Source organism: Balaenoptera musculus, chromosome 16 (genome assembly GCF_009873245.2).
Source record: "Balaenoptera musculus isolate JJ_BM4_2016_0621 chromosome 16, mBalMus1.pri.v3, whole genome shotgun sequence".
Taxonomy (NCBI): domain Eukaryota; kingdom Metazoa; phylum Chordata; class Mammalia; order Artiodactyla; family Balaenopteridae; genus Balaenoptera; species Balaenoptera musculus.
Window position 1 is genome coordinate 32,183,707 of NC_045800.1, and position 25,230 is coordinate 32,208,936.

Sequence of the window (25,230 nt, forward strand, 5' to 3'; positions counted from 1 at the left end):
TGATTATTCTCTCCATGTACGTTTCAGTAAGTGGTGATGCTCTTGATCAAGAAATCCATTATTAACCTAATTTTCTAATGGAGGAAGAGGTAAAAGATACTTATCACCTTCTGTGGAATCTATCAACTTAAGACCAAAATTAATAACAATATAGGAAATTCAGAAACAGTAAAATTTGTGGTTTGTATTTCATGGATGGTGCTGTTGTTCCAACCTTATAAAGTAAAGCTGTCTGCAAAGCTTATTTTTTTCTTAAACGGGAGACTAGATCTCTGATTTCATATTTTCCTTTCTCAAAGTGGAAGAAGCTATATTCTCTTCTGAGTCCATAATGAATACAGGTACATGTCTCTTTTGTCAGCTGGTAAATAACAGATATGCATAAAGCCACATAAGGATGGGGTGGGAAGTGTTATGTTGGCGGTTTACAGAGCAAAACGTAACATAGTTGGACTTCCCTGGTGGCACAGTGGTTAAGAATCCGCCTGCCAATGCAGGGGACACGGGTTTGATCCTTGGTCCGGGAAGATCCCACATGCTGCAGAACAACTAAGCCCGTGAGCCACAACTACTGAGCCCGCATGCTGCAACTACTGAAGCCCACGCTCCTAGAGGCCGTGCTCTGCAACAAGAGAAGCCACCGCAATGAGAAGCCCACACACCGCAACGAAGCGCAGCCCCCGCTCGCCGCAACTAGAGAAAGCCTGCGTGCAGCAAGGAAGACCCGACGCAGCCAAAAATAAATAAAACAAAAACAAAAAAACATAGTTTCTTCACTCCCACATACAACAAGAAGCAATCCTTAGAAGGGCACAACTCCTTTAGAAACATAACTTTTAATTTTGCCTGGAAGTCAAAGGAATTTTTCTGTGTCATTTTTCAAAGTTTGACAGAAAAGTTGTGAAGCTGATATGGTCACATGAACTGGTGTGGCAACAGTGACTCTCTAGTACAAGTGGGCAGAAGTGAAGGGGATCAGGAAGAAATGTTTTCTTCCATCTGGTGCTCAAGAGGACACATTGCAACATAGATGGTTTCTCTCTCAGGAAACTGTCTCTGAAGGTAAAGTAATTTTAATAAGAAAGTTATACTCAAAGTTAATATTAAAAAGTAAACAAGTTAAAATAAATATAAATTTGGAGTGATCAAAATGTTCTAAAATTTACTGTGGTGATGGTTGCACAACTCTGTGTATGTATATACTAAAAGCCATTGAATTATATGCTTTGGAAGGGCAAATTGTATGGTAAACGAATATCACAATAAAGCTACTAAAATAAATATAACTTACAAGTGTTGCATTAGAATCATGAAGAAATATATCCAGGAGTTGTTGAGGTGGATTCAATGCCTTGATATATCTTGTTACTAAGATCTGTATCCCTTCATCATTAAAAACAGTAGTTGTGATTCTTCGTTTAGGAAATAATGCCTTACAATTTTTTTTAAAAATCTGTGCTCTCTCCAAAACATCTATTTGACCTGAAAACTAGAATCAAGTTTAAAATATTTCAACATTGTACTACATTGTCCCCACAGGAAAATATCAAGAACCAACATTCATTTTTGTCAGCTTTGAAATTAACACTTCTTTGATAGTATATATGAAAATAATTCAGTGTAAAACCTACCTTGTCTAGTTCTGGATTATAGATGGCATATGATATTTGAGGTTCAATGGTAGCAAAAATATTTAAGAAGGTAGATTCTTTTAAATTCTGCCCATTATAATCTTCTTTAGGAGACACATAAGTCTCACTCCAAGTATACCCAAGCAAAACTGGTGGAATATTTACTTGAAATGTTCCACTAATCTGAAAGAGTAAATCAGTATAATGGATTCTGCATGATGAAAACAAACATCAGTCAAATATAGTATAGCTCAGTTCAGTCTTCTCCATTGCAGGAAACAGGCTTGCATGGGTTCATGCTGATTCTACTAATAGGTACTTGCACAAGGATGGTAAGGTTCTCCATGATGATTTGTTCACAGGCAACCTTGACACCCTGGGTCCCTGTCTAATATGTAGTATGTGGAGAAGGCAGAAGTAAGAAAGGGATGAAACAATGAAGCAAGTTAACAGACCAGAGTGATAAAATCTCTTAGAAGATCTAATTTAAGCTCAGAGAAAATGCTAAAAGACCATGATACATTTTGCATTGGGTCTGGAAAGAGGAAAAAAAATGTAAGAGCAGGAAGGATGACCCAAAGTCCACTGGAGGAGGGATCTTGTGTGTGTGTGTGTGTGTGTGTGTGCGCGCGTGTATGTTTGGGAGGAGATAATTTACAATAATAACTAATAATAATACTAATATAACTAATAGTTATTGAGCACTTACTATGTACAAGGCATTCTGCCAAGTGCTTGATATAGATCATATTATTCAATGAGGTAGACACCGCTCTTATCTCCATTTTATAGATAAGGAAACTGGGGCTCAGAGCATGTAAGTAATTCGTGCAAGATCACACCACTAATGAGTAGTAGAGCCAGGATTACAACCCAGGTTGGTCCACCTTTGAAGCTCACATTCTTAACTACCTCTCTATCCTAGCATCTGGCCTGAGACTGAGAAACATCTGCAGGGATTTACAAACATAGGAAGCCCTATACCTCCAACAATTTAAAATCTCCGTTGCTCTTTATTTGCAGCACTTGTATTTTCAACGTGCTCCCTCATGACATCCTGTGATTGCATAATACGCAGACGTTTCTATTCTCCTCTATTCTCTTCTCCTTTCTTACCAACAGTTTTAGGTGGTAACTTGACAGCCATGTAGTGACCAAGTCACATAAGTAAAATGCGAGAAGTCTGAGAGGTTTTCTGGGGAAGTGTCTGTTTTCCTGATACAGGCGCTGCCCCTTCTTGCTTCACCCCACCTCCTGTCTGCAGCATGAATATGAGGCTGGAGGTGCAATTATGAGGATGAAAGTCACATGATAAGGAGAGTAGAACAGAAAGACAAAAGTAGCTTGGATCCTTGATGATATTCTTGAGCAGATGCACTGGCATCTAGACTTCTTTTTTTTTTTAAACGTGATAATCCATTTATTTATTTATTTATTTATTTATTTATTTATTTATTTATTTATGGCTGTATTGGGTCTTCGTTTCTGTGCGAGGGCTCTCTCCAGTTATGGCAAGTGGGGACCACTCTTCATCGCAGTGCGCCGGCCTCTCACTATCACGGCCTCTCTTGTTGCAGAGCACAAGCTCCAGATGCGCAGGCTCAGTAATTGTGGCTCACGGGCCTAGTTGCTCCGTGGCATGTGGGATCTTCCCAGACCAGGGCTCGAACCCGTGTCCCCTGCATTGGCAGGCAGATTCTCAACCACTGCGCCACCAGGGAAGCCCTAGACTTCTTTTTTGTGAGATAAATAGACCTCTTACATCAGCCACTGTTAGTCAGGTTTTCTGTTGCATATGACTGAATACAGTACTAACTGATACACACATAATTCCTTCTGAGTCAAATGACTTCGTGTGCTTGATAAATGCATCTATAGGGACTTGATTAAAAGTTATCTCCTCTGTAAATATTCCCCTGATCTTTCATCCTCCTCCTCATTCCCCTCTTACCTACCCCGAACCCCTCCAAACCAGGAAGGGTAGGGTACTCCTTACTCAGTGTTCTCATAGTACCAATCTCATGCCCCTATCAAAGACCTACAGCATTACCATGTTGTACTGAAATGGTTGTTTTCTTCTATAGACAGTGAACTCCTTGAGGTAGAAAATTCATTTCTGAATCATCTGTAACTGGCATATCTCTGTAAGTTACAGGGCCCCAAATGAAATCTAGACTGGGGTTTTTATATTTTGCTGGCCATGTAAGCATATTCTTGCTGCAAAACCCAACAGCAGAGCCCTCTGGGGGTACCACAGACACAGATGCTAATCATCAGTCTCACCATTATCAATAAACAGCGTTTGAGGAGCTGAAGCTCCTGGAACTCGTGGTTACAAAGCAATGTCATTAATCAGAATATTTATTAATCTGGTCTTACAAAACTATTATGAGCAAATATGAATGTTGCTTTAACACCTAAGGCTACCTGTCCTTTTCTTCATCAATGAACACTCTAAAAATATATGAAATAAATTTGTGGGTGTCTCCTATTCCAGAGACAGCTAAAACCTTCAAATACTCCAACACCCATGGGGCAGTTGAATACAAGATCATTTTGACTGACTTATCAACCTGCCAGTCAGAATCTGACTCAAAGACACAGGTATTTCTATTAGCCACAGACAAAAATTTAGCATAATTAGCAAAGAATCATTTTCTATTACCTCAGATTGTTGCAGGAGAGCAGAGAAAGGGAAGACAATGGATCCAAGCCAATTCTTTCTTATATATGAATGACCACTGCAGCTCTTGAAACAGTGATCCTATTAAAATAAATAATTTTTCTATTACTCATTCTATATCATGTGATAGATAATTTCACACAAACATGAAGGTAAGTATAAAAAATTCTCTTCCTTTTTAAAAAGAAACCAAAGAGTAAATAGAAAAGATTTTTTTTTCTCACTTTAAAAAATTTCTTTAAAAGATAATTGACTATTTAAAGCAATAATAATGACCTGCTGTGGAGTTTATGACATACATATAAGGAAAATGTATGATAACACTAACACAAAGCACAGGAGGGGAAATGGAAGTATAGTAATATCCTGTTCTTACACTATATATGAAGTGGCATAATATTATATAAAGATAGACTGTGATAAAGAATATATAATAAAACCTAGAGCAACAATTAAGAAATAAAAGAAGTATAGCTAATAAGCCAATAGTGGAAGTGTGATAGAATCATAAAAGAACTCTATTAATCCAAAAAAGGGAGGATAAAAAGAAAAAGGAACAAAGAACAGATAGGACAGCAGAAAGCAAATAGGAAGAAGGAACTCAACCAGGTCAATAATTACACAAAATGTAAATAGCCATTCATTAAAAGGTAGAGATTGTTATACTGAATAAAAAAGCAAGGCCCAACTATATGTTGTCTAAAGTAAACCCATTTTAAATATAAAGACACAGGTTAAAAGAAAAAAAATAGGAAGAAAAGAAAGAAAAAGATATATAATACATACAACCACTAATTAAAAGAAAGCTGGAATCACCATATTTATAACATACAAAGTAGATTTAAGAAAAAGAATATAACCAGGGATAAAGGGGAATACTTCATAATGATAAAGGAATCAATTCATGAAGAAGAAATACAATCTTAAAAGTATGTGCACCTAGCTGAACCAAGATGGCAGAGTAGAAGGACGTGCTCTCATTCCCTCTTGTAAGAACACCAGAATCACAACTAGCTGCTGGACAATCATCGACAGAAAGACACTGGTACTCACCAAAAAAGATACCCCACATCCAAAGACAAAGGAGAAGCCACAGTGAGATGGTAGGAGGGCCACAATCACAGTAAAATCAAATCCCATAACTGCTGGATGGGTGACTCACAGACTGGAGGACATTTATACCACAGAAGTCCACCCACTGGAGTGAAGGTTCTGAGTCCCACATCAGGCTTCCCAACCTGGGGGTCTGGCAACAGGAGGAGGAATTCTTAGAAAATCAGACTTTGAAGGCTAGTGGGATTTGATTGCAGGACTTCGACAGAACTGGGGGAAACAGAGGATCCACTCTTGGAGGGCACACACAAAGTAGTGTGTGCATCGGGACCCAGGGGAATGAGCAGTGACCCCAGGGGAGACTGAACCAGACCTACCTGCTAGTGTTAGAGGGTCTCCTGCAGAGGCGGGGGTGGCTATGGCTCACCGTGGGGACAAGGACACTGGCAGCAAAAGTTCTGGGAAGTACTCCTTGGCGTGAGCCCTCCCAGAGTCTGCCATTAGCCCCACCAAAGAGCCCAGATAGGCTCCAGTGTTGGGTTGCCTCTGGCCAAACAACCAACAGGGAGGGAACCCAGCCCCACCCATCAGCAGTCAAACAGATTAAAGTTTTACTGAGCTCTGCCCACCAGAGCAACAGTCAGCTCTACCCACCACCAGTCCCTCCCATCAGGAAACTTGCACAAGCCTCTTAGACAGCCTCATCCACCAGAGGGCAGACAGCAGAAGCAAGAAGAACTACAATCCTGCAGCCTGTGGAACAACAGCCACATTCACAGAAAGATAGACAAGATGAAAAGGCAGAGGGCTATGTACCAGATGAAGGAACAAGATAAAACCCCAGAAAAACAACTAAATGAAGTGAGATAGGCAACCTTCCAGAAAAAGAATTCAGAATAATGATAGTGAAGATCATCCAGGACCTTGGAAAAAGAATGGAGGCAAAGATCGAGAAGATGCAAGAAATGTTTAACAAAGACCTAGAAGAATTAAAGAACAAACAAACAAAGATGAACAATACAATAACTGAAATGAAAACTACACTAGAAGGAATCAATAGCAGAATAACTGAGGCAGAAGAACGGATAAGTGACCTGGAAGACAGAATGGTGGAATTCACTGCTGCGGAACAGAATAAAGAAAAAAGAATGAAAAGAAATGAAGATAGCCTAAGAGACCTCTGGGACAACATTAAATGCAACAACATTCGTATTATAGGGGTCCCAGAAGGAGAAGAGAGAGAGAAAGGACCTGAGAAAATATATGAAGAGATTATGATCGAAAACTTCTCTAACATGGGAAAGGAAATAGCCACCCAAGTCCAGGAAGTGCAGCGAGTCCCATACAGGATAAACCCAAGGAGAAACACGCCGAGACACATAGTAATCAAATTGGCAAAAATTAAAGACAAAGAAAAATTATTGAAAACAACAAGGGAAAAACAACAAATAATATACAAGGGAACTCCCATAAGGTTAACAGCTGATTTCGCAGCAGAAACTCTACAACCCAGAAGGGAGTGGCATGATATACTTAAAGTGATGAAAAGGAAGAACCTACAACCAAGATTACACTACCCGGCATGGATCTCATTCAGATTCGATGGAGAAATCAAAAGCTTTACAGACAAGCAAAAGCTAAGAGAATTCAGCACCACAAAACCAGCTCTACAACAAATGCTAAAGGACCTTCTCTAAGTGGGAAACACAAGAGAAGAAAAGGACCTACAAAAACAAATGCCCCAAAATTAAGAAAATGGTAATAGGAACATACATACTGATAATTACCTTAAACGTGAATGGATTAAATGCTCCAACCAAAAGACACAGGCTTGCTGAACGGATACAAAAACAAGACCCATTTATTTGCTGTCTACAAGAGACCCACTTCAGACCTAGGGACACATACAGACTGAAAGTGAGGGGATGGAAAAAGATATTCCATGCAAATGGAAATCAAAAGAAAGCTGCAGTAGTAATACTCAAAACAGATAAAATAAACTTTAAAGTAAAGAATGTTACAAGAGACAAGGAAGGACACTACATAATGATCAAGGGATCAATCCAAGAAGAAGATATAACAATTGTAAATATTTATGCACCCAACATAGGAGCACCTCAATACATAAGGCTACTAACAGCTCTAAAAGAGGAAATCGACAGTAACACAATAATAGTGGGGGACTTTAACACCTCACTTACACCAATGGACAGATCATCCAAAATGAAAATAAATAAGGAAACAGAAGCTTTAAATGACACAATAGACCAGATAGATTTAATTGATATTTATAGGACATTCCATCCAAAAACAGCAGATTACAGTTTCTTCTCAAGTGCACACGGAACATTCTCCAGGATAGATCATATCTTGGGACACAAATCAAGCCTCAGTAAATTTAAGAAAATTGAAATCATGTCAAGCATATTTTCTGACCACAATGCTATGAGATTAGAAATGAATTACAGGGAAAACAACGTGAAAAACACAAACATATGGAGGCTAAACAATACGTTACTAAATAACCAAGAGGTCACTGAAGAAATCAAAGAGGAAATCAAAAAATACCTAGAGACAAATGACAATGAAAACACGATGATCCAACACCTATGGGATGCAACAAAAGCCGTTCTAAGAGGGAAGTTTATAGCTATACAAGCCTACCTCAAGAAACAAGAAAAATCTCAAATAAACAATCTAACCTTACACCTGAAGGAACTAGAGAAAGAAGAACAAACAAAACCCTAAGTTAGCAGAAGGAAAGAAATCATAAAGATCAGAGCAGAAATAAATGAAATAGAAACAAAGAAAACAATAGCAAAGATCAATAAAACTAAAAGCTGGTTCTTTAAGAAGATAAACAAAATTGATAAACCATTAGCCAGACTCATCAAGAGAAAGAGGGAGAGGACTCAAATCAATAAAATTAGAAATGAAAAAGGAGAAGTTACAACAGACACTGCAGAAATACAAAGCATCCTAAGACACTACTACAAGCAACTCTATGCCAATAAAATGGACAACCTGGAAGAAATGGACAAATTCTTAGAAAGGTATAACCTTCCAAGACTGAACCACGAAGAAATAGAAAATATGAACAGACCAATCACAAGTAATGAAACTGAAACTGTGATTAAAAATCTTCCCACAAACAAAAGTCCAGGACCAGATGGCTTCACAGGTGAACTCTATCAAACATTTAGAGAAGAGCTAACACCCATCCTTCTCAAACTCTTCCAAAAAATTGCAGACGAAGGAACACTCCCAAAGTTATTCTATGAGGCCACCATCACCCTGATACCAAAACCAGACAAAGATACTACAAAAAAAGAAAATTACAGACCAATATCACTGATGAATATAGATGCAAAAATCCTCAACAAAATACTAGCAAACAGAATCCAACAACACATTAAAAGGATCATACACCATGATCAAGTGGGATTTATCCCAGGGATGCAAGGATTCTTCAATATACGCAAATCAATCAATGTGATACACCATATTAACAAATTGAAGAATAAAAACCATATGATCATCTCAATAGATGCAGAAAAAGCTTTTGACAAAATTCAACACCCATTTATGATAACAACTCTCCAGAAAATGGGCACAGAGGGAACCTACCTCAACATAATAAAGGCGATATACGACAAACCCACAGCAAACATCATTCTCAATGGTGAAAAACTGAATGCATTTCCTCTAAGATCAGGAACAAGACAAGGATGTCCACTCTCACCACTATTATTCAACATAGTTTTGGAAGTCCTAGCCATGGCAATCAAAGAAGAAAAAGAAATAAAAGGAATCCAAATTGGAAAAGAAGAAGTAAAACTGTCACTGTTTGCAGATGACATGATACTATACATAGAGAATCCTAAAGATGCCACCAGAAAACTACTAGAGCTAATCAATGAATTTGGTAAAGTGGCAGGATACAAAATTAATGCATAGAAATCTCTGGCATTCCTATACACTAATGATGAAAAATCTGAAAGAGAAATTAAGGAAACACTCCCATTTACCATTGCAACAAAAAGAATAAAATACCTAGGAATAAACCTACCTAGGGAGACAAAAGACCTGTATGCAGAAAACTATAAGACACTGAAGAAAGAAATTAAAGATGATACCAACAGATGGAGAGATATACCATGTTCTTGGATTGGAAGAATCAATATTGTGGAAATGACTATACTACCCAAAGCAATCTACAGATTCAGTGCAATCCCTATCAAATTACCAATGGCATTTTTTATGGAACTAGAACAAATCGTCTTAAAATTTGTAGGGAGACACAAAAGACCCCGAATAGCCAAAGCAGTCTTGAAGGAAAAAAACGGAGCTGGAGGAATCAGACTCCCTGACTTCAGACTATACTACAAAGCTACAGTAATCAAGACAATATGGTACTGGCACAAAAACAGCAACATAGATCAATGGAACAAGATAGAAAGCCCAGAGATAAACCCACGCACCTATGATCAACTAATCTATGACAAAGGAGGCAAAGATATACAATGGAGAAAAGACAGTCTCTTCAATAAGTGGTGCTGGGAAAACTGGACAGCTACATGTAAAAGAATGAAATTAGGACACTCCCTAACACCATACACAAAAATAAACTCAAAATGGATTTGAGACCTAAATGTAAGACCGGACACTATAAAACTCTTAGAGGAAAACATTTGAAGAACACTCTTTGACATAAATCACTGCAAGATCTTTTTTGATCCACCTCCTAGAGTAATGGAAATAAAAACAAAAATAAACAAATGGGACCTAATGAAACTTCACAGCTTTTGCACAGCAAAGGAAACCATAAACAAGACGAAAAGACAACCCTCAGAATGGGAGAAAATATTTGCAAACGAATCAACGGACAAAGGATTAATCTCCAAAATATATAAACAGCTCATGCAGCTCAATATCAAAGAAACAAACAACCCAATCCAAAAATGGGCAGAAGACCTAAATAGACATTTCTCCAAAGAAGACATCCAGATGGCCAAGAAGCACATGAAAAGCTTCTCAACATCACTAATTATTAGAGAAATGCAAATCAAAACTACAATGAGGTATCACCTCACACCAGTTAGAATGGGCATCATCAGAAAACCTACAAACAACAAATGCTGGAGAGGGTGTGGAGAAAAGGGAACCCTCTTGTACTGTTGGTGGGAATGTAAATTGATACAGCCACTATGGAGAACAGTATGGAGGTTCCTTAAAAAACTAAAAATAGAATTACCATATGATCCAGCAATCCCACTACTGGGCAGATACCCAGAGAAAACCATAATTCAAAAAGACACATGCACCCCAATGTTCATTGCAGCACTATTTACAATAGCCAGGTCATGGAAGCAACCTAAATGCCCACCTACAGACGAATGGATAAAGAAGATGTGGTACATATATACAATGGAATATTACTCAGCCATAAAATGGAACGAAATTGGGTCATTTGTAGAGACGTGGATGGATCTAGAGACTGTCATACAGAGTGAAGTAAGTCAGAAAGAGAAAAACAAATATCGTATATTAACGCATATATGTGGAACCTAGAAAAATGGTACAGATGAACCGGTTTGCAGGGCAGAAATTGGGACACAGATGTAGAGAACAAACGTATGGACACCAAGGCGGGAAAGTGGTGGGGGGGTGGGGGTGGGGGGGGTGATGAATTAGGAGATTGGGATTGACATGTATACCCTAATATGTATAAAATGGGTAACTAATAAGAACCTGCTGTATAAAGAAAATAAATAAAATAAAATTAAAAAATTAAAAAAAAAAGTATGTGCACCTAATAAAGAGTTACAAAATATATAAAGCAAAAACAGAGCTAAAAAATATGACACCAAAAGCAAGTTGATAAATTTGACTTCATCAAAACTTAAAACTTTGATCTTCAAAAGGCACTGTTGTGAAAATGAAAAGACAAGCTACATACCGGGAGAAAATACTTGTAAGTCATATATAAGATAAAGCATTTGTATACGGAATATGTAAAGAATCCTCAGAACTCAATAATAAGAAAACAAATAGCCCAATATGAAAAGTAGACAAAAGATTTGGACCGACACTTCACCAAAGAAGATATTCAGATAGCAAATAAATACATGGAAAAGTGCTGGCCATCATTAGTCATTAGGAAATACAAATTAAAACTACAATGAGATACAACCACATGGTTATTAGAGTGGCTAAAATTTTTAAGTTTGACCATTTGTTTGTAAGAATGTGAAAGAACTATTAGTCTCATACATTGCTGGTGGAAATAAAAAATGGTACAATCACTTTGGAAAAACAGTTTAGCAGTTCCTTAAATGTCCACTTACCATATGATCCAGCCACTTCACTCCTATGTATTTACCCAAGAGAAATCAAAGCATTTGTCCATACAAGGACTTATACACAAATGCCCATAGCAGCTTTATTTATAATAGCTACCCCCAAAGAAAACCCAAATGTCCATCAACAGCTGAATATTTAAACATACAACAGAATGTATGTGTTCAATAGACTACCACTATACAATAAAAATTAATGAACTATTTGATAAATAAAACAACAGAGACAAATCTCAAAATAATTTTCCTGTGAAAGTTGCCAGACCAAGGGGAAAAAAGTGCATACTGTATGATGCCATTTCTATAAAATTCCAGAAAATGTAAACTATAGTTACAGAAAGCAGATCAGTGGTTGCCTGGGGTGGGAGGAAGGAAAGGAAGGAGGGAGGTATTCTTACACGGCAGGGGAAAACCTTTGAGAGTGGTGGATATGTTCATTATCTTGACTTTGATGATGGTTTCATGGGTATATATATGTCAAAACTTGTCAAAGTATACACTTTAATTACATGCAGTTTATTATATGCTAATTATGCCTCAATAATCCTAGTTTTTAAATTAGAGAAAGTATGTGTAGTAAGGGAAGCAGGGACTAGACATAAATGGGTTTGGCATTTACCACCACGACCAACCCCACTGGCAGTACTCTATGATCATAATGGACAATTTTGTTAAGAATATCAAGAAAGCCATGGCATTCAATTTCCAAGCCCTGGGATTGTTATTGCTATTTACCTGAATCTGGGGAAGGGCCAAAGTTTGAAAAAAGCTGCCAATACCCCAGATTCCTGCCTTCAGTTCATAACCACTGCTTTTGGATATCTTGCTACATGTCAGTAAACAATGTAAAGCATCTTAATGTATATACCTTTATCATAGTAAATATGCTTAGTGCAGCAAACCTTAAAAATACGCTAAAGCTTGGCTACCAGGAAGTTCACATGTAAATGTAACGTTCAGTTGCAGAAATCTACTTTTCCCAAATTCTTGGTATATTTATCTCTCCTCCTCTTATATGTGGTTTATGATCCCTGTTATTTTTGAATTGACTTGTCATATGTCTGATTTTATTTCAAGTTGCCCCATATCCTTTTTAGAAAATGTTGGAAATAGATATTGTATCTAAAACCAAATTTACAAATATGTTAATAGACTTCATTCAGTCTGAACTTATAATTATTTCAACATTGATTATTATAATTATTTTACTTTACCTCATGTTTTTCAATAATCATTTCATCAAAAATGTTGATATATATATTATCTTTTATTTTAGATAAGCTTGAGACGTTATAATCATGTCCTGGTAAGCTGTAAATAAGAAAAATATATGTAAATGCTTAATTGATTTTATAAAAGCATTATTCATAAAGGACTATAAAATTGCCTGTATTATTTTCTTTTATAAAGTGTAAGATAAGAAAATCTATGTGCTTTCAGGACAACTGCTATCTTTCATTAAAGCCAGTATCAAAATATCTACAAACAATAAATGCTGGAGAGGGTGTGGAGAAAAGGGAACGCTCTTACACTGTTGGTGGGAATGTAAATTGGTACAACCACTATGGAGAACAGTATGGAGGTTCCTTAAAAAACTGAAAATATAACTATCAAATGATCTAGCAATCCCACTCCTGGGCATATACCCATAGAAAACCATAATTTGAAAAGATACATGCACCCCAATGTTCATTGCAGAACTATTTACAATAGCCAGGACATGGAAGCAACCTAAGTGTCCATCGACAGATGAATGGATAAAGAAGTTGTGGTACATATATACAATGGAATATTACTCAGCCATAAAAAGAAATGAAATTGAGTTATTTGTAGTGAGGTGGATGGACCTAGAGTCTGTCATACAGAGTGAAGTAAGTCAGAAAGAGGAAAGCAAATCCGTATGCTAACACATATATATGGAATCTAAAAAAAAAAAACAGTTATGAAGAACCTAGGGGCAGGACGGGAATAAAGACGCAGACCTACTAGAGAATGGACTTGAGGACACGGGGAGGGGGAAGGGTAAGCTGGGACAAAGTGAGAGAGTGCCATGAACATATATACACTACTAAATGTAAAATCGATAGCTAGTGGGAAGCAGCCGCATAGCACAGGGAGATCAGCTCGGTGCTTTGTGATCACCTAGAGGGGTGGGATAGGGAGGGTGGGAGGGAGGGAGATGCAAGAGGGAAGAGATACGGGGATACATGTATATGTATAGCTGATTCACTCTGTTATAAAGCAGAAACTAACACAGCATTGTAAAGCAATTATACTCAAATAAAGATGTTAAAAAAAAAAAGTCAGAGGGATGCCATCAAAAAACCATGCAAATAGTCAAGAACCATATGATCTGCAGAAATTGAGGGAGCTGAACAAGATTGGCAAGAGAAGGGGGTAAGGGCACCAGGAAAAGAGAAAGGACTTTGATAACAGATGTAGTTGACAGTTCTTTATATTCCTTTTACCCGAGGGAGAGCTAAAGATGTAGAGGAAGTAACAACTGAAAATTGCTAATTGAGTTTAGAGAACAATTTTAATTTCTACATTTTAAATTTGCCTTGATCAGTGCACTTTATTTTCAATTACAAAAACCTATTTATATAGCTTTAGCATCAAATATGAACCTTGAGAAAGAAGAGCTGGAGATCCCACTTCCTGATTTCAAAATACATATATTATGAAGTTACAGTAATCAAAACAGTCTGGCCTAAAAACAGACATATAGACCAGTGGTACAGAATAGAGAGCCTAGGTATAAATCCCTGCATCTATGTCAAGTCAACCGGTCTTTGACAAGGGTGCCAAGACTACTCAATGAAGAAAGGACAATCTCTTCAACAAATGGTGTTGGTAAAACTATGTGCAAAAGGATCAAATTTGAGGGAGGAGATATGGGGATATATGTATATGTATAGCTAATTCACTTTGTTATGAAGCAGAAACTAACACACCACTGTAAAGCAATTATACTCCAATAAAGATGTTAATAAAAAATAGAATCAAATTTGATCTTTATCTTATACCATACACAAAATTCAACTCAAAATGAATTAAAGATTTAAAATGTAAGACCTGAAACTGTAAAGCTTCTAGAAGAAAATACAAGGGAAAAGTTTCATGACATCATTGGTTGTGGCAATAATTTCATGGACACGATACCAAAGCACAGGCAACAAAAGCAAAAATAAAAAAGTGGAACTATATCAAACTGTAAACCTTCTGCACAGCGAAGGAAATAATCGTCAGAGTGCAAGGGCAACTTATGGAGTGGGAGAAAATATTTGCAAACCATATATATTATAAGGGGGTTAATCTCCAACTTACATAAAGAGCTCATACAACTCAATAGTAAAAAAGCTAATAATCTGATTTTAAAATGTACTAAAACTTGAATGGACATTTTCCAAAAATGACATAAAAATGGCTAATAAATACATGAAAAAACGCTCAAAATTGCTAATAATAAAACACTCAGTAATAATCAGGGAAATGCAATCAAAGCTACAATGAGATATCACTTCACACTTGCTAGGATGGCTATTATAAAAAAAATAAAATAAAGTAACAAGTGCTAGTGAAGGTGTGTAAAATTGGAACCCCTGCACACTGTTGGTGGGAATGTAAAATGGTGCAGCTGCTATGGAAAACGTTATGCAGGTTCCTCAAAAAATTAAAACTAGAACTACCATATGATCTAGCAATCCCATTTCTAGGTATTTATCCAAAAGAACTGAATCAGAATATCAAAGAGATGTTAGCACTCTTATGTTCACTGCAGCACTATTCACACAGCCAAGGTATGGAAGTATGCTAAATGTCTGTTGACAGATGAATGGATAAAGAAAATGTGGTATATATACGGAATACTGCTCACCCTTTAAAAAGAAGGAAATTCTGCAATATGTGCCAACATGATGAACCTTGAGGACATTATACTAAATGAAATAAACCAGTCATAAAAAGACTGCATGATTCCACCTATATGTGGCATCTAAAGTAGTCAAATTCATAGAGTCAAAGAGCAGAATGGTGGTTGCCAGGGGCTGGGGGGAGGGGGAAATGGGGAGTTACTAATCAACAGGCGTAAAACTTCAGGGAAGCAAGATGAATAAGCTCTAGATCTGCTGTACAACATTTTACCTACATTCAGCAGTAGTATATTGCACACTTAAAAATTTGTTAAAAGGGTAGATGTCATGTTAAGTGTTCTTTCCACATTAAAAAAGTCATTAGACGTTGAGTAAGGCAAACTACCCTCTGTAACAGTGGCTCACGTGATTGTGGGGGGAAGGCAAGCCCAAACTCTGCAGGGTAAGCTGGCAGCCTGGAAGCCCAGGGAAGAGCTGCAGTTCAAGTCTGAAGCCAGTGTGCTGGCAGAATTCCCTCTTCCTAAGTGGGGTAAGTCTTTTTTCTATTAAGCCTTCAACCAATTGGATGAGGCACACCCCTATTACAGAGGGTAAAGAGAGTCAAACAGACATACACACACACACACACACACATACACACACACACACACACACACACCCTGTTAGTTCTGCTTTTATGGAGAACCCTGAAATGCAATGACACTCTGGAAAATGTAAAACTATGGTGGCAGTGAAAGGATCAGTGGTTGCCAGAGGTTCCAGGGGAAGGATGCACGGATAAATGGGTGAAGCACACAGCATTTTTAGGGCAGTGAAACTATGCTGTATGATAACTACAGTGGTCAATACATGTCATTATACATTTATCCAAACCTATAGAACGTACAACACAAATAGTGAACTCTAATGCAAATTGTGGACTTTGATAATGTGTCAACATTGGTCCATTGATTGTAACAAATGTACCACACTGACACTTTAGGGAGGCTGTGTGTGTGTGTTGTAGGGAGAGGATGTATAAGAACGCTGTGCTTTCTGCTCAATTTTACTGTGAACCTAAACTGCTGTAAAAAATAAAGCCTATCGATTTGTTTAAAATGGAAAAAAAAGAAACTCGATCTCATTAGAAATCCAGGAATGTAAATTAAACCACAATAAGAATATCACTTTAGATCCACCGTATTAGAAAAATTAATTTTAAAAATACAAAATATTATTGAAGATGTGGCACAATAGGAACTTTTATATCGCTGTTGGGAGTATGTATTGGCACAATCACTTTAGAAAAAAATTTGGCATTAGCTAGTAAAGTTGAAGCAATTCCACTCCTGGATACAGATCCTAGAGCAAAGGGTCTCAAAGTGTCCCCTGACTAGTAGCATCAGTAACACCTGGGAACTTGTTAGAAATGGAATTATGTATCAGGCCCTACCCCAGAGCTACTGAATTAGAAACTATGGAATTGGGCCCAGAAATCTGTTTAAAGAAGCTGTACAGGTGATTTCAGTGCACAAAATACTTTGAGAACTGCTGTCCTAAAAAGAAACTCTTACATGTGTGTTCCAGATGACAAGTACAAGAATGTTCAGAGCAATACTATTTGCAATAGCAAAACATTAAAACCAGGCAAATCTGCATCAACAGGATAAAGTATAAATAAATTATGGCATTTTAATACAGTGGAATACTATACTGAAGTGAAAATAAAGGAAGGAAGGAATAGTTACAAGTATGAATATGGATAAATCTCTCAAAATAAGAGTAAAGAAACAGATTGCAAAAGATCATTCAATTTACATAAAGTTGGAAAACATCCACAGGTAAATAAAACATAGCTAGGGATAAATACCTATGATTTAAAATCATAAAGAGAGGGAATGATAAACATAAATTCATGGTTGTTACCTCTGGGGAGAAAGAAAGGGGATACAATTAGTTATTGGCACAGTGGAGCCTTCAAAAATATTGGTAATACTCCATTTTTTAAGCTAGATGGTAGATACACAGGTATTCATTTTATCATTTTTCCTCAGAACTTACATTTACATATACATTATATATATTAATATCTATGTAAGAAATACTTCATAATTTAAAAACTTAAAAATTAAGCCTATATCCATCATTATTTTCAATAAACGGCTCAAGAAAATAATTTTGTTACTGCTCTATTTTAGAAGCTGAGGAAAAATGGACTCCAACTTACATAAAATCTACTTTAATTTCTTCGTTCCAGCATGGATGAGATCCACTTGCAATACTGGTTTGGTACACAGTGTGCTGAAAGGAAACTTCCACAAAGGGGTGCACAGTATCCTGAAACACATAATTAACACTGACTAGATTTTTGTAATATTTTATATAGTTGATAAAAGGTAGAGATTAGTTACTGTCTGATAACTGGATGGCTTACTTTTTCCAGTTTTTCAAACAATCATTATTCATTCATTCATTCAATTAACATTTCTTCAACCTATTCAATATCAGGTACTACTTTGCTAGGATCCAAAAATAAATGGAAATCCTTAAAGATTTTTATCTTAAGTCTATCAGGAGAAAATAAACAGGTAAACAAATAATTGCAGTGAAATGTAAGAAATATATTCAAGGTATAATGGTTACTCAGGAGAGAGAATGATTAACTCTCTGGGGTGAGGACAAGGAGAACTTCACAGAGAAAATATTGCTTGGGCTTGAGCTTTGAAACATTAAATAGTAGTTCATGTGGCCAATAACACGGAGGTATGGTGGCCATTCCAGGCAAAGGAAAGGGCATATACGGAGGCCTTCTAGAACAAGTAGTAGTATGATATGATACCGCTGTGGGCTGATGAGAAATGTGGCTGATTCGTATGTAAGAACCAGATCATTACAGAGTTTGGTAGCCATTCTAAGGAGCTACCATTGTAAGGAGATTGCACCTTATTCTATAGACCCTGAGAGCAGGGTAGCAGAGAATGAAAGAGTTAGAATTACATTTTATAAAGAGCACCTTCACTGTGTTATGGAAAGTAAACTAGAATTAGATGGATAGTCCAGTTAGGGGCCAGTTGCAATTCAGGGAAAACATGATCAAAACAGCACTTTATAGAAGTGTTAAATACTTATCTCATTTAAGATCTCATCTGAGGCTACGGATTTGATTGTTTCTTTATGTCTGAGGCGAGACATGGGTGACATCAAATAAGTAGGCATACCCAAGGCTCTTCTGAAAAACAATATAGAGATGTGCACTTTAATTAATTTTAATATTAGTTTTGGTGGGAGTAGCTGGGTTTTTGCTTATGCTTATAGAGATATATAAGTCAGCTACCCTGGATCTTACAGAGTTTGCTTTGGATCTTCATAACATAGGTGGTTAGAGATAAATACGTGACAATCACTACTCTGAAAGTGTAGCTCCTAAATGCTGAACTATGGATTGGAACCAGTCTGTGACAGAGTTTTCACTGACCCTCAGCAAAAGGAAAAAAAATAGGGCAAGTAATACTTTGAGACTATATTCTTCCTATTTTTGGTGTTACAATATTCTTTCTTTTACAAATTATTATAGAAAATGGTGGTAATTTTATAATGTCCTTATTTCACAAAACAGCCTTGAAATGTGCATTTGTTTTGAGAATATCAATTCTATCATAAATAAAGTCATATTTTATAATATAAAACACAGGCAAAACCTTTAAGAGGTTTTAACTATAGATTCGTAGCTAGTAAGCAAAATATTTGTTTTTCATATGTAGAGTTCATGGGATGTGGTAAACATAAAATAAGCAAGTAGAGTACATAAGTGTTAAATGTAGACAGAGAGGGATACTCGGTATTCCTGAGGTACCTGGGCACTAAATATTCACAATATATAAATTATACATGAGATTAAATATATGAAACACTTGATATTCAGGTTATACTAAATATTCATGAGTATTTAATATTCATGATGCCTTAATTTGGCCACTCTGACCCTACATATCCTCTGCCCAAGAAACGCAAATAAAACACACTGACTGCCTGCAGAAGAGATAGGTAAGATCTGATTTTTGTAGAAGTCACCTAAAATGATAAATCCAAAAAGGAGCTTACTCTCTCCTGTAGTCCATATACTTCCAATACTGTGAGGGGACAGTGGCAGAGAACAGTGTAGTTAGCAATAGCAGCTTAAGTTTTCACAATAGGGAACAGGGACAGAAGGTATTTATTTGATATAGCACCCAAAAATATACATGTTAAAGGTACTTTGGGCATCTCAAACTTCTGAAAATTTGTAATACACAGCAATGACAGTAAGTTTGACTATCCAAATGAAGATTTCAACTTTCATTCAGTTTCTGTATATTGAGTATTAATAAAGTACAAAGTTTTATTAAGAAGACAGTATAGAAATTTACATTTAAGACATCTTTTGCAACTCCAAAAATTGGTGCAATTGCCTTACCTATTAACTATTGCTTTCCTTGTAGGAATATTATAAGCCCTCAATATTCTGACAAGAATCTTAATATCTCCATCACAGATAGTCTCTGTTGCCACTTTTTTCCTTTCTTGCCTCTGAGGCTTTAACTTTCTTCGTCGTTCAAGAAGCTTACAAACTGCACGTGTCAAATGGCTAAAGAGTAAAAAATGATCAATCACATAGATACAAGATAACTTAAAATTTGAAAGATATCAATTTTTAAAATTAATTATTATAAATAAGGCCATTATTCTGAACCATGTTCTCTCCATTGTGGAGAGGAGACAAAGTTGTCTTAGACCCAAGGAAAGAATCTTTTCCTGAGCATAGAAGAGATGCTATGTTAAGAGAGAATGTGATTGCTCCACGTCATTTGGGTGTATGGTCCAAGAAGAAACAAGGGCATGGAGAGGTAAATCCATGAAACATGATGTTATATCAAAGGATTATTCATTTTTTAGGAATCATTCTCTTGAAAGTGGTTAGATACTCAACTTTTCTACGTGGTTCTGAATAGGAGTTAGTTATATGTGCTGCCTTGGCAACACAAACCTATGCAATTATAGCTTTATGGTCACACCTATTTTCCTCCAAAGACTGATAATAAAACACAGACTTCAGACTATACTACAAAGCTATAGTCATCAAAACAGTATGGTACTGGCACAAAAGTAGAAATATAGATCAATGGAACAGGATAGAAAGCCCAGAAGTAAACCCACGCACCTATGGTCAATTAATCTATAAATACAACAAAGGAGGCACGACTATACAATGGAGGAAAGACAGTCTCTTCAACAAATGGTGCTGGGAAAACTGGACAGCTACATGTAAAAAAAAATGAAAGTAGAACATTCTTTAACACCGTACACAAAAATAAACTCAAAATGGATTAAAGACCTGAATATGAGACCAGACACTATAAAACTCTTAGAGGAAAACATAGGCAGAACACTCTCTGACATAAATCACAGCAATATCTTTTTCGACCCATCTCCCAGAGTAATGGAAATAAAAACACACATAAACAAATGGGACCTAATTAAACTCAAAAGCTTTTGCACAGCAAAGGAAACCATAAACAAAATGAAAAGACTACCCACAGAATGGGAGAAAATGTTTGCAAATAATGTGACTGACAAGGGATTAGTCTCCAAAATTTACAAAGAGCTCATGTGGCTTAATATCATCAAAACAAACAACCAAATCAAAAAATGGGCAGAATACCTAAATAGACATTTCTGCAAAGAAGACATACAGATGGCCAAGAGGCACACGAAAAGATGTTCAACAACACTAATTATTAAAGAAATGCAAATCAAAACTACAATGAGATATCACCTCACATCAGTCAGAATGGCTATCATCAAAAAATCCACAAATGGGCTTCCCTGGTGGCACAGTGGTTAAGAATCCACCTGCCAATGCAGGGGACACGCGTTTGAGCCCTGGACCAGGAAGATGCCACATGCCGCGGAGCAGCTAAGCCCGTGTGCCACAACTACTGAGCCTGCACTCTAGAGCCCGCGAGCCACAACTACTGAAGTCCACGTGCCTAGAGCCTGTGCTCCGCAACAAGGGAAGCCACTGCAATGAGAAGCCTGCGCACTGCAATGAAGAGTAGCCCCCGCTCGCCCCAACTAGAGGAAGCCCGTGCACAGCAACGAAGACCCAATGCAGCCAAAAATAAATAAATAAGTAAATTTATTTATTAAAAAAAAAAATCCACAAACAATAAATGCTGGAGAGGGTGTGGAGAAAAGGGAACCCTCTGGCACTGTTGGTGGGAATGTAAATTGATACAGCCACTATGGAAAACAGTATGGAGGTTCCTTAAAAAACTAAAAATAGAACTACCATATGACCTAGCAATCCCACTATTGGGCATATAACCAGAGAAAACCATAATTCAAAAAGACACATGCACCCCAATGTTCACAGCAGCACTATTTACAATAGCCAGGACATGGAAGCAACCTAAATGTCCATCAACAGAGGAATGGATAAAGAAGATGTGGTACATATATACAATGGAATATTACTCAGCCATAAAAAGGAACAAAATTGGGTCATTTGTAGAGATGTGGATGGACCTAGAGAGTGTCATACAGAGTGAAGTTAAGTCGAAAGAGAAAAACAAATATCATATATTAACGCATATATGTGGAATCTAAAAAAATGGTATGGATGATCTTATTTGCAAAGCAGAAATACAGACACAGATGTAGAGAAGAAACTGTATGGATACCAAGGGGGAAAGGGGGAGTGGGAGGAATTGGGAGATTGGGATTGACACGTACACACTATTGATACTATGTATAAAATAGATAACTAATAAGAACATGCTGTATAGCTCAGGGAACTCTACTTAATGCACTGTGGTGACCTAAATGGGAAGGAAATCCAAAAAAGAGGGGATATATGCATATGTATAGCCAATTCATTTTGCTGTACAGTAGAAACTAACACAACGTTGTAAAGCAACTATACTCCAATAAAAATTAATTTTAAAAAAAGATGTTCAACATCGCTAATTATTAGAGAAATGCAAATCAAAACCTCAATGAGATATCACCTCACACCAGTCAGAATGGCTATCATCAAAAAATCCATAAGCAATAAACGCTGGAGAGGGTGTGAAGAGAAGGGAACTCTCCTACACTGTTGGTGGAAATGTAAATTGGTGCAGCCACTATGGAGAATAGTATGGAGGTTCCTTAAGAAACGAAAAATAGAGTTGCCATATGATTCTGCAATCCTACTCCTGGATAAATCTGGAGAAAAACATGGCCCGAAAGGATACTTGCACCCCAATACTCATCGCAGCCCTATTTACAATAGACAACCATGGAAACAACTTAAATGTCCATCAACAGATGAATGGATAAAGAAGATGTGTTACATATCTACAATGGAATATTATACAGCCATTAAAAAGAATGGAATAATGCCATTTGCAGCAACATGGATGGACCCAGAGATTGTCATACTGAGTGAAGTAAGTCAGACGGCAAAAGAGAAATATCATAATATATTGCTTATATGCAGAATTCTAAAAAAAATGACGCAAATGAACTTATTTACAAAACAGAATCAGACTCACAGACTTAGAGAACGAACTTAAGGTTACCAGGGGGGAGGGGAGGGGGGAGGGATAGTTAGGGAGTTTGGGATTGATATGTACACACTGCTATATTTAAAATGGATAACAAACAAGGACCTACTCTATAGCACAGGGAACTCTGCTCAATAGTCTGTAACAACCTAATTGGGAAAAGAATTTGAAAAAGAATAGGTACATGTATATGTATAACTGAATCACTTTGTTGTACACCTGAAACTAACACAATATTGTTAATCAACTATACTCCAATAAAAATAAAAAGTTGAAAAAAAATAAGTTTTCATCATTGACACACACACACTACTATATACAAAATAGATAGCTAATAAGGACCTACTGTATAGCACAGGGAACTCTACTCAACACTCTGTAATGGCCTATATGGGAAAAGAGTCTAAAGAAGAGTGGTTATATGTATATGTGTAACAGATTCCCTTTGCTGGACACCTGCAACTAACACAACATTGTAAATCAACTCTACCCCAGTAAAAATTTTATTTTTAAAAATTTATTTATTTTTGGCTGTGTTGGGTCTTCGTTGCTGCACAAGGGCTTTCTCTAGTTGCGGCGAGCAGGGGCTACTCTTCTTACGGTGTGTGGGCTCCTCATTGTGGTGGCTTCTCTTGTTGCAGAGCACAGGCCTTAGGCACACGGGCTTCAGTAGTTGTGGCGCGTGGTCTCAGTAGTTGTAGCACCTGGGCTTAGTTGCTCCGCGGCATGTGGGATCTTCCCGGACCAGGGCTCTAACCTGTGTCCCCTGCATTGGCAGGTGGATTCTTAACCACTGCGCCACCAGGGAAGTCCCTACCCCAGTAAAAATTTTTAAAAAGTAAGTTTTCATTTAAAAAATGTGCCCATGAAAGAATTACTTCAAGGTATATTTTAGAATAGAACCCCCCCCCCCCAAAAAATAGATTTCAGCATCCTACACCAATTAAAACCTTATTATTAATAGTAAGAATCTGCAAGTGGCCCCAGGGCTGTTTCCCCAAACGCAGCATCCCTAATTCCTGTTCCTACCCTTAAGTTTCCCAGATAGGACAGTATGAGAACTGAGTTACTTCAGCCAAAGGCTCCCCCAACTGCTGCCTGTGGATCACAGAGCCCTTATATGGCTGAGGATTCAGTTTTGAAAGGGAGAGATTACAGGCTTAGTGTGTGGTGCTACCAGCAATGACTTTTCCAGTAGCAGTCTCGGGACAGGGAAATCTTAGGGCAAAACTAATTTGGGACAAAGGTATTTCTTTTTTTTTTTTTTTTTCATTCTTGCCCTAAAAAACTATCATAAGCAGAGGGTTAAAATCTAAAATATTATACAATTGAAAATACAATCATATAGTTATGTCCAAAATGCAATTTTAAAATGACCAAAATATTTAAGTCACTGTATTCATTATATGCCTTTGCAATTGCATTTTGACATTAACTTGATTAATATAAAAATAGAGAACTTATTAGAGGACTTTGAAGGTATTATCTTATAGCTTTATATTTTGTACTTAAATAATAATAATTTTAGTATGTACCTTGCAGATACAATTTCTTCATAATCAGCCACAATATCTGATAAGTTAAATTTGCTAACTTTGGCAATTCTTTTCATTAACAACCTTCTCATCTACAAAAAAAATTTTAGAATTTAAAGAAATGCACAGTTTATATTTTAAGATTAAGTATATACAATGCTACTGGTGTCACTATTTTTTACTCCTAATTTTTTCAAGCAATGAATGGAAAGGGGAATTAGATAAGTGAAAGTATGGTTCTGTTTGCTACCATTATTAAAATCATTCCTAACGTTCTCATTAATGTCCCTCTCATCTCTTTTTCCACCTAACTCATAGTATACGTAGACAGAACTAATCTTCACCAAAGGAGATGATTATCCTGTGAATGTGTTTCTACAACAGTCACTTGTACACACACAAATCTTGATCCACAAGGAAATGTGATCACATTTCTGTATTTCCTTTGAGTCCATTCTATTCTGACCTTAAGCTCTCATTCTGTCAGCTTGGTAAGATATTTAGTGCTTGAACACAGCCATTCCCCTAAGCC

The 25,230-nt window shown here is 36.9% G+C and overlaps 1 protein-coding gene across 1 annotated transcript in view; it reads right to left on the bottom strand.

The window, feature by feature from the left end:
• CC2D2B (coiled-coil and C2 domain containing 2B) overlaps positions 1 to 25,230 on the bottom strand; it is a 99,416-nt gene that overhangs the window by 17,282 nt on the left and 56,904 nt on the right. Inside the window, 8 exon segments of the mRNA XM_036828981.1 lie at positions 1,292 to 1,489; positions 1,632 to 1,814; positions 4,297 to 4,395; positions 12,941 to 13,037; positions 17,805 to 17,914; positions 18,683 to 18,803; positions 20,031 to 20,201; positions 24,699 to 24,790. Coding sequence (XP_036684876.1) covers positions 1,292 to 1,489; positions 1,632 to 1,814; positions 4,297 to 4,395; positions 12,941 to 13,037; positions 17,805 to 17,914; positions 18,683 to 18,803; positions 20,031 to 20,201; positions 24,699 to 24,790 — 1,071 coding nt within the window.